General features: G+C 37.3%; 1 protein-coding gene across 1 annotated transcript in view; it reads right to left on the bottom strand.

The window, feature by feature from the left end:
• The window catches only part of ADCY2 (adenylate cyclase 2), a 213,817-nt gene that overhangs the window by 75,423 nt on the left and 122,606 nt on the right, over positions 1–15,788 (bottom strand). Inside the window, exons 5-6 of the mRNA XM_071553661.1 lie at positions 1,981–2,129; positions 607–718 (exon numbers count right to left, since the gene is read on the bottom strand). Of these exons, the coding sequence (XP_071409762.1) occupies positions 607–718; positions 1,981–2,129 (261 nt within the window). The remainder of the gene's footprint in view (positions 1–606; positions 719–1,980; positions 2,130–15,788) is intronic.

The raw sequence follows: 15,788 nt of genomic DNA, 5'->3' as shown, positions 1-15,788 counted from the left end.
TTAATTTTTTTAAAAAAACAACGCTGGATAATAGCTTTTGAACTAAGGAAAACCAGGAAATTTTTGTATGTTCTGGTGTTTCTGATTTCACCTTCACACCTGAACTTTGATGTAATTTTTATAAAAATACTACCTAAATGAACAGAAAAAAATTTCCAATTGTATTTTACTCTTTCCTTGAGTAATCAAGAGGCTGTGTTCAGTAATTAAAATTGCTTTGATCAATACTGTCTCTCTTCTCTAGTCTCTTAAAGGTTTTTCTAGAGATCAGTAAACTTACTGACAGTCTTTTATCTTGTGATCTTTAATCCCTGTTATTGTGAAAAGTCTATTTAAAGAACTGTTCATCTGCCATTAAGCTTTATTGGGCTCCATAGGCCATCTCTATTGGTCCTATTAGAGAGAGCTGGCTTGTGTTTCACAGACTGTCACACTGGGAGAAATACACTTGCATTCAGATCAGACCCAGATTTTTTTTCTTCACATTTCAAATCTAGTCTTCCCACCAAAGTCTCAGAAATACTGCCTGAAGTCCCCAAGATGAAAAAAATATTTTAAAGATGACTTATTTATTTAAATTAACAGTAGCAGCCCATAGAAACCCACCTTTGCAATCTGATCAAACTTGCCAAACAGCTCATTTAGCATGTGCACCAATTCCCCTGGTGAGCAGTCACTGGCCAGGCGAGTGAATCCCACAATATCAGCATACAAGATGCTAGACAGAAATAGAAATGAACAGAATCGTGGTCACAATTTCCTTCTGCAGGACTCAGATTTATCAATCAACAGCGAAACTTGCGAGTAAGCATTTTGAACTTTACAGACTTCACAGAGATATGCCCATACTCAAAACAGCCACTGCTAAACATAGAGCAATAAATACAACTATATTTATAGGCAAACATACCTTTACCTTGATAGGTGCTGTGTTTATAGGTAATATATACCTACATTTACCTTTATCTGTATTACCTCCTGAGGTATTACTTTTACGGTACATCTATGTTTGTAGGGATTTACATATATTCTTTCTAAGAATGTAATTCAAACTAACTTGTTCAATCAAAAAACTGGCAAAAAACTTGCGAAAAAGAAAGAATTATTGAAATCAATGGTGAGCTATTTTTCTAACTACTAGAAGTTTATAATTAATAAATCATTGGATCCTTCAGCAGAAGATTTTTATCTCAGATACTGTGTAAAATATATATGTCATACAGCTGCCTTTATTTGCACAATATAAAGCCTGAGAGATCGTTCCACTTAAAATTTACAAAATCAGAAAAATTCAACTGACAAAAATTACAATTTTGACTAGTATACATGAAAGCAAGCTTCAGTATTTTAACTCGAAAAGTCACAGAATCACATAATATGCTGAGTTGGAAGGGACTCAGGAAGACCATCAAGTCCAACTCCTGGCCCTGCACAGGACCATCCCCCAGAATCACACCATGTGCCTAAGAGTGTTAACCAAATTCTTCTTAACCTCTGTCCGGCTTGGTGCTGTGACCAGTTCTCTGGGGAGCCTTTTCCAGTGCTCAACCACCCTCTGGGTGAAACACCTCTTCCTAATACCCACCCTAAACCTCCCCTGACACAACCTCAGGTCATTCCCTGGGGTCCTGTCACTGGTCACCACAGAGGAGAGATCAGTGCCTGCTCCTCCTCTTCCCCTCACGAGGAAGTTGTAACTGCAGTGAGTTTTCCCCTCAGTCTCTTACTATCCAGGCCAAACAGACCATGAAGACATTATGAAAAGAGATTATTAATGTGTGGCTTTTTCTAAAAATTCCATTCTGTTATCACCTTTCTGGCTTTTCTGGAACAAGGAATTGCCAGCATTTGATCAGATTAACAGACAACAAACACTACGTTGTTGAAAGTCATATTAAAAGAATTATTTTCTTAATTGTTCCCTTAACACTTTTCATTTTTTTTCTGAAGGTTTTTATATATTTTATTACAGTACAGTACCTTACGTTGGTGTGCCTTTTGACATACAAATTATGGAAGTTGTTGGTGTTTTCCAGCTGACCTGCCTTCGGACCTTGTAACCTCTGAATGATCTCTGCTTTCATTTCCATGGCAATGTGAGCAGGCAGTAAAGAAAGTAGAAGACGCTCCTAAAGTTTAAAATGAAATGTCCACAATTTCTTTAAGGAGAATAAAATTAGTATGGTAGCAACACTGTGCAAGGCACACACTATTGTCAATACTATAGAACATTTTGAGGAGGCTTGTGCTCAGATCTGGTATGGCCTCCAAAGTTAATCAGTTCTGTGAAGAATATGACAGAGATATATACATGCTTCCAGGTAATATCTACCCTCTTAAAGTCTTTGTGTATATTAGAAAAAGCTTAAGCTAAACTTAACATAGGGAGAAGTCATGCATAGTAATCTATTCAGTATCTGAGTAGTACACAGCAATTAAAACAAGAGCAGCAAAGCCAGTTCAGAGAACTTTCAGGGAAATCCAGTCTAATTCAGGTAAGAATAGGCTAAATCTTTTTTTTTAAATGTATTTTAAATAGTTTGCCGTAATTTAGCAGTTGCTCGACTGAAATTAAAAGATAAACACTGACATGAATATACTGAGAATCTTGAAAATTTGCAGACTATTTTGATATGTACTCTCCCCTTTTTTTAATATACCATTTGACAAAATATTTTTTTAAATATCAACTTAAAAGCAAACTGAATATTAAAAAACCCCAAGCCCTACATGAGTTTCCTCATCATTTCTTGGTATTATGGTCTTCCTCTTGTAAAGCTCTCTTACACTAGTCCATTTTCATTTTGTCCATTTTACCTGTGACAGCTTGACACTCAAGTCCTATTTCTCTGGAAAACAGATCAACAACAAGAACTCTGCAAAAAACTCCTTCTTGCTTTGATCATATTCCATCTTGAAATTGAACACGAATTTCCCATTTTCTCCTAGACACAGCAGAGAGACTAATTTGGGCTAAGCACAAAAACCAGAACCCTAAACAAGTGAGGAGTGAGAAGGCATCTGATAAAGCCCTTGACAGAGTCAGAGGCAGCTAGGCCAGAAGAGATGACAACCTAAATTGTGCATGATCCATAGGTGTTACTCAGAATGATGCATTCTCTTTAGTTCACAACACGTATTTTTGCAGAATGTGCAGTTCTATTTATGAAGGTACCAGAAGAAGTGGAACCATTAATGCAGTTCTCTGTCTGGGATAATTCCTCTCATTCAGGTCTAACGAACTTGAGTAGAGCACGGCAATACAGGGCTATAGACTCTTCTGATATTTGGAGCTACCTCACCTATCTGTCATATATAATGAAGACTTCACATTCCTCATAGCAGTGGTGCACTTGTAAGCACAGGATTTATATGTGGCCCTTTGAAACTGATTCTACACGTACTTTGTAAAAACCCTGTATTCCACTGAATCAAGACAGAATCTTGCTTTGTTGCTGTGTAACACTGAGCTAGTAACTTTCCTTTTTCTCTTCTTTGATGAGATCTAAAAATAATTTTGATTCACATAGGTATGGATTGTTTTTTATTTTGCATACTAAGGCATATCACATAAACAGTAAGATGACTCTTGAAGTAAATGTTCAAGGCAAAGCATACCTGTTTCTAGCCTGACTAAAGGAAGGAAGAGTAAAACAAGATGTACTGCTTTGCTGCGGCTAGGATCTCAGATTTGACACATTGTAACTGAGAAGAACATATGCAATTGATTTTTCATCAAAATGTAAACGTGACTTTATTTCTTAAATGAAAGATTTATTTAGCATTTTTAGACACTTTAAGAAGTTTTTTCCCAAGAGATTGATGTATGTTCATTGCTTATGCCCATTGGCAATGTTTCGTTTCCCAGTTCTTAGCGGAAGTATTTTTCTAACTTTGGAAGAATATCTGTACAATCAGTCAGGGTTTTTTTCCATAATGAAAGCTTATTCTTCCAAGTTGCTCTTTATCTACCAGAAAATTGTTGGTTTGTGATGTACAGGATAGGTCAGCATTTGTTAATAATTACACAATTAGTGAAGAGGTGAGTGCTATTAGCTACAATTTGACATCACCATTCTCCTGTTGTGCCATGGCTAGTAAATACAAGCTAGTTCACTATTTTCCTATGACTGTTATGATTCCAGAAATGCAGTGATGCAGACACTCAATGTATGTGTTTGAAACACAGAGAGGTTGGAAAAAGGTCACAAGGGAAAGCAAAAAAGGCTTTCAATGAAGCAAGAGAAAAAGCAAGAGATAAAGTTTTCATAGGAAGAACCATAAAGTCAACTATAAGCCAAAGAATAATATGAAAAAGGGAAAATAGAATGCCCTCATTTTGTAGGGGAATTCAGAAGAGATAGAATATTTTCCCTCCAGGGAATTTTTCTCTCTAGGACAGACCATTATTCCACTCTGTTTAAACATCCTGGTGAAGCTTTTCACTACACCAGAATTCCCCTAAAAGAATGTTTTCCTTTCTCTGTTTCCACTGTAGAGAAGATGAGGTTGCAACCAGAGGTGGCTTTACAGAAGTGCAATTGGTGAAGAACATTGCAAAATACTTTGCCATGCCCAGCTTGGGTACACAGCCTTCAGCCACCCTCTCTGTCATGCAGGCTACAAGAGCTCACATTTCAATCCTTAAGTTTTCACTTGTGTGATAATGTAGATTGTTTATTTTCATTTCTTTCACTAAAACTCAATTGTGAAAGAACTGGAATCTCAACCACTTATGAAGACTGTGGCTGGGCTGGACAGCTAGACAAATGCTAAATGGTTGCAAATACATTGTTTCCTCTCTTTCTGCTAAAAGATCTCAAGAAATGCAAAGCATTTAAGAACACCTCTTCCTGTTTTGTCAACTCTGATGCCTTAAAACAGCATAATGGAAGCATCAAAACCAATTGCTTATCAGCCTGCAATGCCTGACGTTCTGTACTGAATTTTCTGCAGAATGGAACAAAGTGAGGGAACAAATCAAGACCACTACTTATATTTGGTAATACATTCCATTCTGTACTATTCCCTCAAAAAGACACAACATCTGCACATGAAAATCTAGGTGAACTGACTTTGAGACGAAACACTTGTTTCTTCACTTGCTCATTTGTAGCAGACAGAGAAGCCACTCTCAGAGCTAGTCGGTAAGAAAAAAACATAAGTAATTCTGAATGCAAGGTCAAGAGGTACCATTTAAAAGTCTTCAGACTGAAAATAAGAATACCTGATTCTGGTGAAAGAGAAACTGCTGTTCTATAGAGGTAACAAAAATCTCCTCATAAATGTCTTTCCCTGAAATATTACCAACATGACATTGCAGCTTATATATAGGATTCATGAACATAAGACTATTTCATTACTGTGCATGCTCTCAGGGGCTCTGCTTTCCTCTCAATCACTCAAGTCACTTGTAGCTGAGATCTTTTAGGTCCTAGGGCTAAAAGACAGAGCTCAATCTATACTGAATACAGCATTATAGTGCCTTTTGATACTGTAACATTAAGTAATTCTCTTCTTCATCTGGATCCCAGCAGAAGGATAGCAAGTAGTCATCCTCCCTGGATTCTCCAGCTGAAAGTTTTCCATGCTACACGTCATTTGAATTCCCTTCTCTTAATCCCTCACATTCAAGTGGATTTCTTTGTCAGAATTTTTCCTGAATCATACACATGACTTTAGCAGTGATTTGCAGTTACAGATCACTCCTCTAAAGCTTGATAAACTCTAGGTGTTTGTTTAGCTAGGGTTAGTACAGCTCATTTAAAGAACACAGCACTGTGCTCGTTTCTGCAAGGTGGCAACTGCGTTTGAGTATCTTGCACAGTATCATGATGTTGTTATGCAGCAAACAAGCAAAATATCCTCAAATGCTTGGTACATTACCTTTTTCAAAGTCCATGTTTCACAAATCAACCTCTTCTTGGCTTGAGGCAATAATGCTTTATTTATTTGCTCATTCCTATTCTGTTATGTAAACTACCAACCCTGATTCACTCATTTGAACGAGATTACACAACTATCAGCTCTTTTACTGTAGCATAATTTTAAGGATTTATAGATTTAAAAGCCAAATAATCTTTCATCTAGTCTGGTTTCTTGAATAATATAGACAATAAAATGTCATTATGGAGAAAGGTAGTCTGATACGACATTAAAATTAGCTTAGTGCCTTCCTGTCAATGGAGAGAAACTGTTCTTCAAGGTAATTCACACAATCTAATACTGAATTCCTGAGGGGGCAACTTTCTCTCTCTCGTCTATGGAGGGAACTGTGGGGCCAGATTTTGGTATTACTGGAAGAAATGTTTGTCTGTTGTTAAGCTGCTTCTGCTCAAGCACTCTGCAGAATATATATATATATATATCTATATATATCTATATATAGATATCTCAGTAAACGACTATAGGAATATTTTTGTCTCTATAAATCCATATAAGGATATTTCTCTCCTTTCAATGTCGTTTAGGGCACTGAATATTGAATTCTGATTTTCTGTGGGTTGGATTTTGCTTTCAGATTCCTGTGGCTTATGTCTAATCATCTATTTAGCAAGTTTGACAAACCAGGTCAGTAAGTCAGCAGTAAGAGCTTGAGGAACAATTAGCCTATATATGCATTCTGCTTCACAACAAAGTTAACAAATAAACATGAATAAAATTAAATTTTCAGCTGCCCTTGAAATGTAGAAAGAAATAACCTACAAGAAAGGAATCTTGTGACTCCTAATCACACAATGATGAAACAGCCATGAAGCTGATAGAGACAGTGATCAACAGGGTACTTGTTTGTCAAATTATGCTACTGTTTTACCCAGACCTGATGACCATTCTCTCAAATACACCTAACAAGGACTAATAGTTTTAAATTGTTTTTTCTTCAAGCTAACTTGGACTCCTAACTGGGAGGGGAGATTATTTTAAAAAATTACATCCTACTATCCCCTTAAATTACTTGTGCTAAGGTCAATAAATTGATTTCCCTCACACCCACTCACACAATTTTACTCATACAAAGGTATTCAATCTTGATTATAGAGACATCAACAAATGGAGAATTCATCAACTCCTCAGCAGTTGTTTTAGTGGTTAATCAGCTAAACTGTTAAAAATCATTAAAAATATCTTCTGTATTTCTTACTTTGAAATCTTGGCCCTGTTACACCTTTCTCAGCTCAAGATTAATGTCCATACTCTTTTCTCTGTAAAGTTAAACACCAATAACTTAACTCTCTTTTTAGTCAGGTAAACAGCTCCAGAAATCTCCTGCCCTTAAGTATTTTCTGCACTCTCTTCTCAAAACCCTAAACAACTTTCAAACAGATTGCAAAGTTTTTTTGACACAAATCCTAACATTTTTTTCCAGTAAACAAAGACAGACATGCATATACTCCCCTGTTTTATTCCCCTCAATATGTGCACAATTTACACTGCACAACTTTCTGCTGTAATGTCCCTGGAGTTCCCTGTATGCTGTTCTATTTCTCACATGGTCTGCAAAAGATTTTTTGAAATTGTGGCCTTACAATATCCTAGCTATGGCCCATTCTCCTTGTTTCTAGAATTATGACTCTTCAGATAGTTATTATAAACTCCCTTGATCAGTTCCATATTGTAGTATTTACTATCAGACCAATATTTGTGTTTTCTGCAAAAATGAATGTCTATGAATGTTTTCATACACTGCCTAATCATGAACAAGGAGATCTGGTTCTTGTAGAAAATGACATACATGCCAATTCATTGAATATCTCCACTGATAATTTCCAGTTACTCCACTTACAATCCATTAGACTGCGCTCTTTTCATGGGGAGTGTCAGTACTTTTATGCTGAGCATATTGCATCAAACATCTTACTGAAATCTTCTGATTTTGGAAAGTTACTTAACCCCTAACCTGTTCCCCATTAAAAACTGAAAAATGTTCTCATGACTCAATTTCCTACCAAGTTGTTGAATACATCACTATTTCTTTCCAAATGCAAAACCATCACAGCAGCATCTTTTATTTCATACTGAATGCTAATACTGTTTCTATCTAGTGGCAGCTCCTTCACTATGATGACTTCTTTCCTGGAATACTTCCAAAATACTGTTACTGCCCTTGATAAAACTAGACAAGGATTAAGGATTTTTCCTGACATGTAGAAATCTCCTATGTATCACAACTTTTGCCACTTTGAATCATTTTTTTACATATCTAATTGCTGCTTTGGCTTTCAGTTGTGGCTAGCACAGGCTTTATGCAACAGATAATACCGTTCCTGATGACAGAACTATGAACTCTCATCTGTTCTTGTCTGTTCTTCTAAAGGGCCCCTCCCACACTGCTTACAACAATCATGGAAAATGAGGTTTTCTTAACATCACCAAGCACAGCACTGTAAGATATTTTGGTTTATGACCCTTTTGGTGAAATTTCCAGGCTGGTAATGCCAGGGGCCAGAATATCAACACCAGAAAATCAATACACACAAGAGGAATGAAAGCACCATCCTCTCAGTCCTCATTACTTCCCCAGCCATGGAATTCAAATGCCCTCAGGAACTTATTTTGCAGAAGAGAAGCCATTGCTGTCCAGGAGCTGCTCCCATGTGAAAGGGAGCCCTGAGTGGGCACTGCCAGTGGGCAGGCCCATGGTGGCTGCCAAGGGCTCAGGTCACCAGATCAGACCATGGTGATAAGACATGTTCACCCAGGTGCCAGGACTGGACCAGGGCCAGGGTGAGGCCCATGGAGGGGCCAAAAAAGGATCTGCCCCCGTGGTGCTGCCAGGAAGCCCCTGTCCATGGAAGAGGTGCTGCCCTGCCTGACCTGTAACAGAGTTTCAACCGTGCCTCCAGAAAAGGGCACATTGTCTTCAAATAACTTTGCAATGGCAAAACATCAGTGGTAGGACTTGCTCACTTCACAAGAATGGTACAGCAGATGCAGGCTTACGATTGAATGGTTCTCAGGCTAGATCCACAGTGCCCAGCTCATTTGCTGCTGAGCAGCTCTGTGAATGTAGAGCTAGCATCTAGCTGGTCACCTTCACCTCCAAACAACATCAAGGCCATCCAGAAGCACAGCTTTGCTGCCATAGTTTCAGTGTACGGATCTGAAAGCTCATTTAAATTCACAGGCTCACCACATATTTGGCAAAGACAAATTCGTTCACGGAACTTAGGGGATGTTTAATGTTTATGCATAGATTACAGTTTGCATATGTAGGCTGTTTATGACTAATTTTGCAAATGATGTTCACTGCACCTTCAGAATACATGCCTATCCTGCGGCTGTTCGAGTGACGAGTCATCAAACAGCAAAACAATAGAGTAAACAGAACATACACTGCCAGAGCTGCTTAATTAACTGACAGAATTTCGAAGTTTGTTTCCATGTGATCCTGTTAACTCTTGTTTTACGTTTTATATATTTACAGAACTGATGAACAGGAAGAAGCAGCATTTTGCAAAGAATCATTTTGATGAGATTAACATGTTTATTACTGTGTCACCCAATGATGAAGTATTACAACACTGGCAATTGCTCAATACTATTCCTTTGAAACAATAAACCCTTTAACTCCTGTACATCTCAGTTCACACTTTGATGAGACAAATTTAACACTATTTTTTCAATAGACATGAACAAAACTGGACACGTCTCTCTCTTCACATATTTTCCTTCTTTCAAACCACCCATGAGACATGTCAGGGAAGATATTCAAAGCAGTGCTTAAAGTTTCCTGTTCAGCTGCCCAGTTTAGAGCCAAACCTTATGGTTGAAAGCATCAAACCCAAAGCAAAACTAAGAGCATTTCTAAGGCACAGCATTGCACTTAAATTAGAAGATTACGTCTGAAGCACATTCTCATCATCACTCCTCCATGCTCTTGTTGTTACCATGAAACTGGTTGTTTTTACCTCTGACATTGCCTGTTGATATTCTTGCCATCTGCTTACAGAATACCAGCACGGCATGGATTTCTTTCCAATATTTTATCAGATTTTCCAATATTTTATCAGATACTATACAGATAACACAGATTTGTGGGATCAAATGTTAGTCACCCCACAGAATAAGGCTCAAACCCAAGGATCAAACACCCAGCTACGCCTGTCAGGAGCTCATATATACTTTGAAGTGGGGCAGACAGAGCAGTCAGAAGTAGGGCTAGGCAGCAATAGAAATGAATCAAACCTCACAATATCTGCATTACACTAGTCAGGAGTAGAAGTAACTAAACACAGGTTCAGCCCATAAAACAGCCAATTTAAATAGTGATGAAAGTCTATTGAAGCAGAAGCTAATTCTAGTTTATTTCACCCATATATTAATGAAAAGTGAACCCACAGTAAGGATCTGTCCTACTTCCTACAAGACAGTGATAAATTTTAATATTGCAAGCTGTATATTTAAACACCTCTTTTCTGAACAGCAATAAGCATCACTGTTCATTCAACAGCTCACTTCCTAGCTTTGAAGACAGAGGAAGCTGACTCACACTAGGCAGAAATCAAAGAACAGGCAGATGTCTGGAGGGTAAATGCTGGTACTGCATTGATAAAGCAGACCTGTTTCTTTACAAAGGTCTAAATAAAAGGGAACAAGATTTATTTACATTATATCTCTATCTCAGAAATGAAAGTTCCTCTTCTGCTTAGTCACAGAACATGTATCTTACAGAAATCCCCCAACTGCTCTTTAATGATTATATTCACCAGCTACTAAAGACAGAATATTTTAAATGAAAAATTTTGCTCCCACTGAAAACTAATTCTCTTAATTTTGAGGAGTTTGATCAGGAAAAACAAACAAAAAATGACAAAAACTTACTATTTGTATGGCAGATATATGCCAAACTATTCATTAACACTCATTACTAGGCCTGACTATAAAAGTTAGCATAAATCATAGCAAGGCTTAAAGCTTTCTATGGTAAATACCAGACTTTCAAGTGCCTTGTCACCTGGGGAAAGCCTATCCCATGAGAAAAGCACTAAGTCTTTGAGTGTAATGCAAAGAGAAACCAGGAATCCTAGAAAAGCAATTGAGAAAAATTAGAGCTGCAAGAGGAGGCCACATAATAAGAATATGGCCAGAAAAGGGTGTTGTTTATGATTCTGTACTAAAAGTCAACACATGCTTACCTCCAGACTGGAGGGAGGCACCTTTATGTGCTCAGGACTCTTGTGAGCAAAACAGTCTAGAGCCAGGTGATTTTAATTGAATTAATTTATTGCAAACAAAAAACAAACCTCTCATTGCTGATTGCTATTTTTTAAAAAAAAAATCAAATAAACACTTAGATAAACGCTTGTACAACCATCTATCCTCTGTACTTCCTGGTCTCAATTTTCCCTATTTTTGCTGTGGATTATACTCAGTCCATCAAAATTCCTGTGATGAAGTGACAGGCAGTGTAGGAAGTTGAGAGTGTGTGTGATAGTTTATTTCTCTTCCTGTGTGCTTAACCACTTAACTGCTTCTGCTGCTTTATGCTTAATAGTTTCTCCTGCTCTTTTCCTCAGTGTCCCTGCCCTGGCTTGGGACTGATGGGCTGCAGTGCCCTCAGGTGCATCCCTGATCCAGTGTGGGTTGTGCATGGGCCACAGCCCCTCAGGGGTGAGGGTACCCTACTTGGGTACAGAGAGTCCTCTACACAAATTTGTAATTTGTTTCATTTGTACCAATTCCAAGTTCTATGTCTATTGTTTTGGAATCCTGGTTTATACATTGATGCCTAAAAATTTGTACATGTGAATATGAATGGTGTAAAAAACAAATACAAAAGCTGCAGCTGATTGATTGTGGCAGTCTTATGTCTAAATATGATGATGAATCAAATCTATTCTATTACCTTTTAAAGCTTTCAAGCTTTTGAAAAATTTGAAAATGGTTTGCAACCTCTTTACCTAAATGGTCTTTTTTATTATTTCTAGCATACATCATCAATATACTCCATGCCTTCATTTAATTTTGAAACTCTGCATTTTAAATATGGATTAACAGATCTATCCATCAGAAAAATATGTTGACAATGAGGATTGTGCTGCTGTTCAAAGAGATAAAATTAAAAGAAAACAGATGGTAATATATAATAACTGATAACATTTTACCATGTAATTCACAAGATCATAATTTATTATTTATCCCTGAAGCCTCAGCAATACAGGCCATAATGCTGAATATTTAAGCTATAGGAAACTTATTTCCTGGAAAGGAAAAAAAGAACAAAAAATATACATCTTTAGTGTAACAAGATGTTTATTTTCATATTAAGCTTCTGTTCCAGTCCTCTTGGTAAATTTTTTTTAATGCTTAAGAACTGTTTTTTGTATGGTATTAGGAAAGGTTACAGAATACATACATTTTTTTCACACTTGCATTACTGTTCCTACCATTTACACCATACAATTTTGAATAAAATGGTAAAAAATGAGACTTCTATATGTTTCCAGCCACTTGTAGTAAGAAATGTTATAAAATACTTTTTAATTTTTATTAGAACACTATTGTTATTAATAAGCAAGAGGGAGGCAATTTCCTTTCCAATTTTGCCTCCAAGACACACCTCAAAGTAGTTGTTCTCCCCATGACAGCCTCATAGCTGTCTTCAGCAGCAATTGCATTGTCACATCCAGCAGAGCTTAGCAACATGCAAACACTAAGTCCTGCCAAGAATTCACAGAACATGTGTGAAATACACTGCTGTGTTCTGATGAATCAGGGCCTTCCTACAGAAAGATGCTCTGTATATTCAGTTTGGATCATTGAAGAACTTGCTTGTTGGCAGTTTGCAATCTCAGTACTAAAAATAATTGCGCTTTTTTTGTTTTCTTTTTTTTTTTCCCCAAGGGCTGAGAGTGGAAAGGAATGCTTCACTCTGAGTCAAGTGGATTCATCTAAATGAGAGCCACTGAGAGGTGCAATAGAAATAACCTTTTGGAAGATGGGATGGAACAATCGGGGAGAAAGTAACTGACTTCCACGGAGTAAGCTGTCAAGCAAGTCTAAAGGTGACAGGAATATTTTCCAGAGACTCCGAAGGGACTTGCTGAAGTTCTTTCAATGCTGGAAGTCATTGGAAGCTGGTGAACTAGAAGGACTTTCTAGAAGAAGGCTGGAGGAAACCGTCCTGCAAGGACTCAGTAAGAGATTTGGTATTTCCTCTGTTTCACTGGCAATTCTGCACTTTCCTTGACTAAAGAGTTAACTTAGTCTAACTTATGCTAAGTAAGCTAACTGTGCTGTCAGTAAAACTTATTTTTGAGACTGGCAGCGATTTCATCCAAGGAGCTATGAGTCATATTCTGTCATACCAAGTCTGGTTAAAGTTTGAATAAACTCTCTCAGTGAACCAGCAAGGTTAGGCCTTTGCAACTATGCCTTCTTCTGTATGGATTGCAGTCCATGTAGTGAGCCATTATTTGGGGGCAAAAGGTTGGTTCTTATTTGGGCAATTCAAAACAAACTTCCATTGCAGAAGCTCATCCCTTAGCTTGTAATTGCTGTTCCAAGAATGACACTGCACATAACACAAGGCAATTACTATTTTATGCTTGATAGATAAAGGTCTGCATTGTATCTGTCTGGTGTGATGAGTTCCTCTGCTATTCTCATATATCTTTTTCCAGTTTCCAAAGAAGCCTGATGCCTTGGTCTGAGATCATATGCTGAAAAACTGCCAGCTGTTTCAGAGCAATCACTCAGTCTTTCTTTTGCAAACCTACAGCTCCTCCAGCAGGGCAAAATTCATTGGATACAGGGCAGTAATACATACCCAGACCAGTCACCTCACATCTTCCAGCACAACTTCTCTGAAATTTGTTTTTCTCTCAACACTAAGGGGAAGGTGACATTTTGGTAACAATTTCTGCATATTTCAGCTAACTTTCCTCACCTAGAGGTTCACAGTTTCATTCTTCAAATGCTTGTTTCTGGTATATCACAGCAGCACATCGAATGGATGACCTCCCAGATGTACTTTTCCCATTCAAGCGGTACAGAAATCCAACAGCATATGCAACACAGCATTTTCATATGTCTGCTTCCAGAAGAAAAGAGTAAACAGAAAGGAACAAAATATGGCCCAGGAGGAACTGGAAGATTGGTAATAAATCATGTTTCTTCAGTGTGATATAGAAGACAGAATGAAACAATGGCTGGGCCAGCTGCCCAGATTTAAAATACCTTCAATAACCTAAATCTGATAGGTTTGTGTTTTTTTAAGAAAATTATCAACAAAAGAACATGGGGCTACACCAAAAGCTGGGGCTCAAGCTACACTGCAAGATGGAGGAGCAAACAGTTACTACTTGGAAACATTAGACAGAAACACTTCTATGAAGACATAAGGAAAACGTCTGCTGTTAATTTTACACCAACAATAGGCTCTACCCTCAATATCCACATTATTTGACAAACAAATGTATCTCACTACAGTAGAGCGAGCAAAAAAAGCCCTGTAAATCTTCACCTTATGAATTCCACTAAAATTACTCTTCGAGTATTGTTTTCATCTTCTAGAAATGTACATAAACTACCATCTGTATGCTTGCATACACAGGCCTTATTTCATACATGACTAGAAATCTAAAAATCATCTTACATAACAACCAAATTTATTTACAGATTTCCTTTGACTAGCATAAAGCTCACTGTACAAGCTGACAGATCTTCACGCTGTGGTGTACTATGTGAAAATAAAGCACTTCTGTGAACAACACTCTGCAGACCGGTAGAACATGCTCCAACAAAAATTATTATGTCTGAGACTTGTAGATATTTTATGGTTGATAAACAACTTTCCTGGAAAATTTTTTTTTTGAGCAATCCATAAAGTTATTTATAAAATTATCTGAGCATGAAAGAAAATTGAAAGGACACGAGAGAACTTTTTTAAAAAAAACTCTACATTTTTAAAAAATTTCTGAATGGGAAGAACTAATAAAATTTTAAATATTGGGTCATGTAAAGACATTTTTTATGTTTCTTGACTGCTTACTTTCTTCAATACCCCTTTGCGAGGGATCTTGTCTTCCAGAAATCCAGGTAGCCTGCCTCAAGTAGATCATTTGCACCCACAAGACTTGAAACCTTCAGAGAATTCTTACTTTTTCCTCTACCAAAGCTGTCTTTTCTGCCATACCTTGCCCTCATCAAATGTGCAGTGATCTTACATTCTACTTCCACTCATATGCCCAAAACAGACACTGGGTTTCTAAGCCAGTAGACCTCTTGGAGCGCTGCTGAAATTCCTATCACAGTTGCCTCCCTCTTGCCCTGCAGTATCAGCCCCACTCTTGGTGAAAGACCCCATGTAAGAGGTGGCAGCAGCAGTTATCTCATTCCTGAGCTTCTTTGCATCTCTCTGGTGAATATACAGACATGAGGATTTATTACCAATTATTTTATTTAGTCTATCTATTCCTTGACCTCTACTTCTCACGCTTCACCTTGAGATAAATGCTGCGAAGAGTCTGCCATAAATGTAGAAAACCTCCTTATTCCACAATGAGCACAGAAGCATTAAAAAAGTTACTATTATTAAAAAAGTTACATAGGGAATCACATGGCACAGTTCCTGAATATGATCTTACTTTGAAGAAGATAAATCAATTCATTTCTTAAAATGTTTCTTTCTAATAGTTGTTTACTTTACAGTAAAATGGCTCTTATCAATGCTGATTTATTTTTCCAAAAAGATAAAAAGTGTTTTTTTAGCTTTTCAGTTTTTTAAATATCCTCTTTCATCTAAGCAAAATTTCAGATGCTTTTGTATACATTTAAAATTACTCTAT

This window comes from Pithys albifrons, chromosome 4, assembly GCF_047495875.1.
Source record: "Pithys albifrons albifrons isolate INPA30051 chromosome 4, PitAlb_v1, whole genome shotgun sequence".
NCBI lineage: Eukaryota > Metazoa > Chordata > Aves > Passeriformes > Thamnophilidae > Pithys > Pithys albifrons.
The sequence above is the reverse complement of the archived record's forward strand: the minus strand, read 5'-3'. Positions and strand labels throughout refer to the sequence as shown.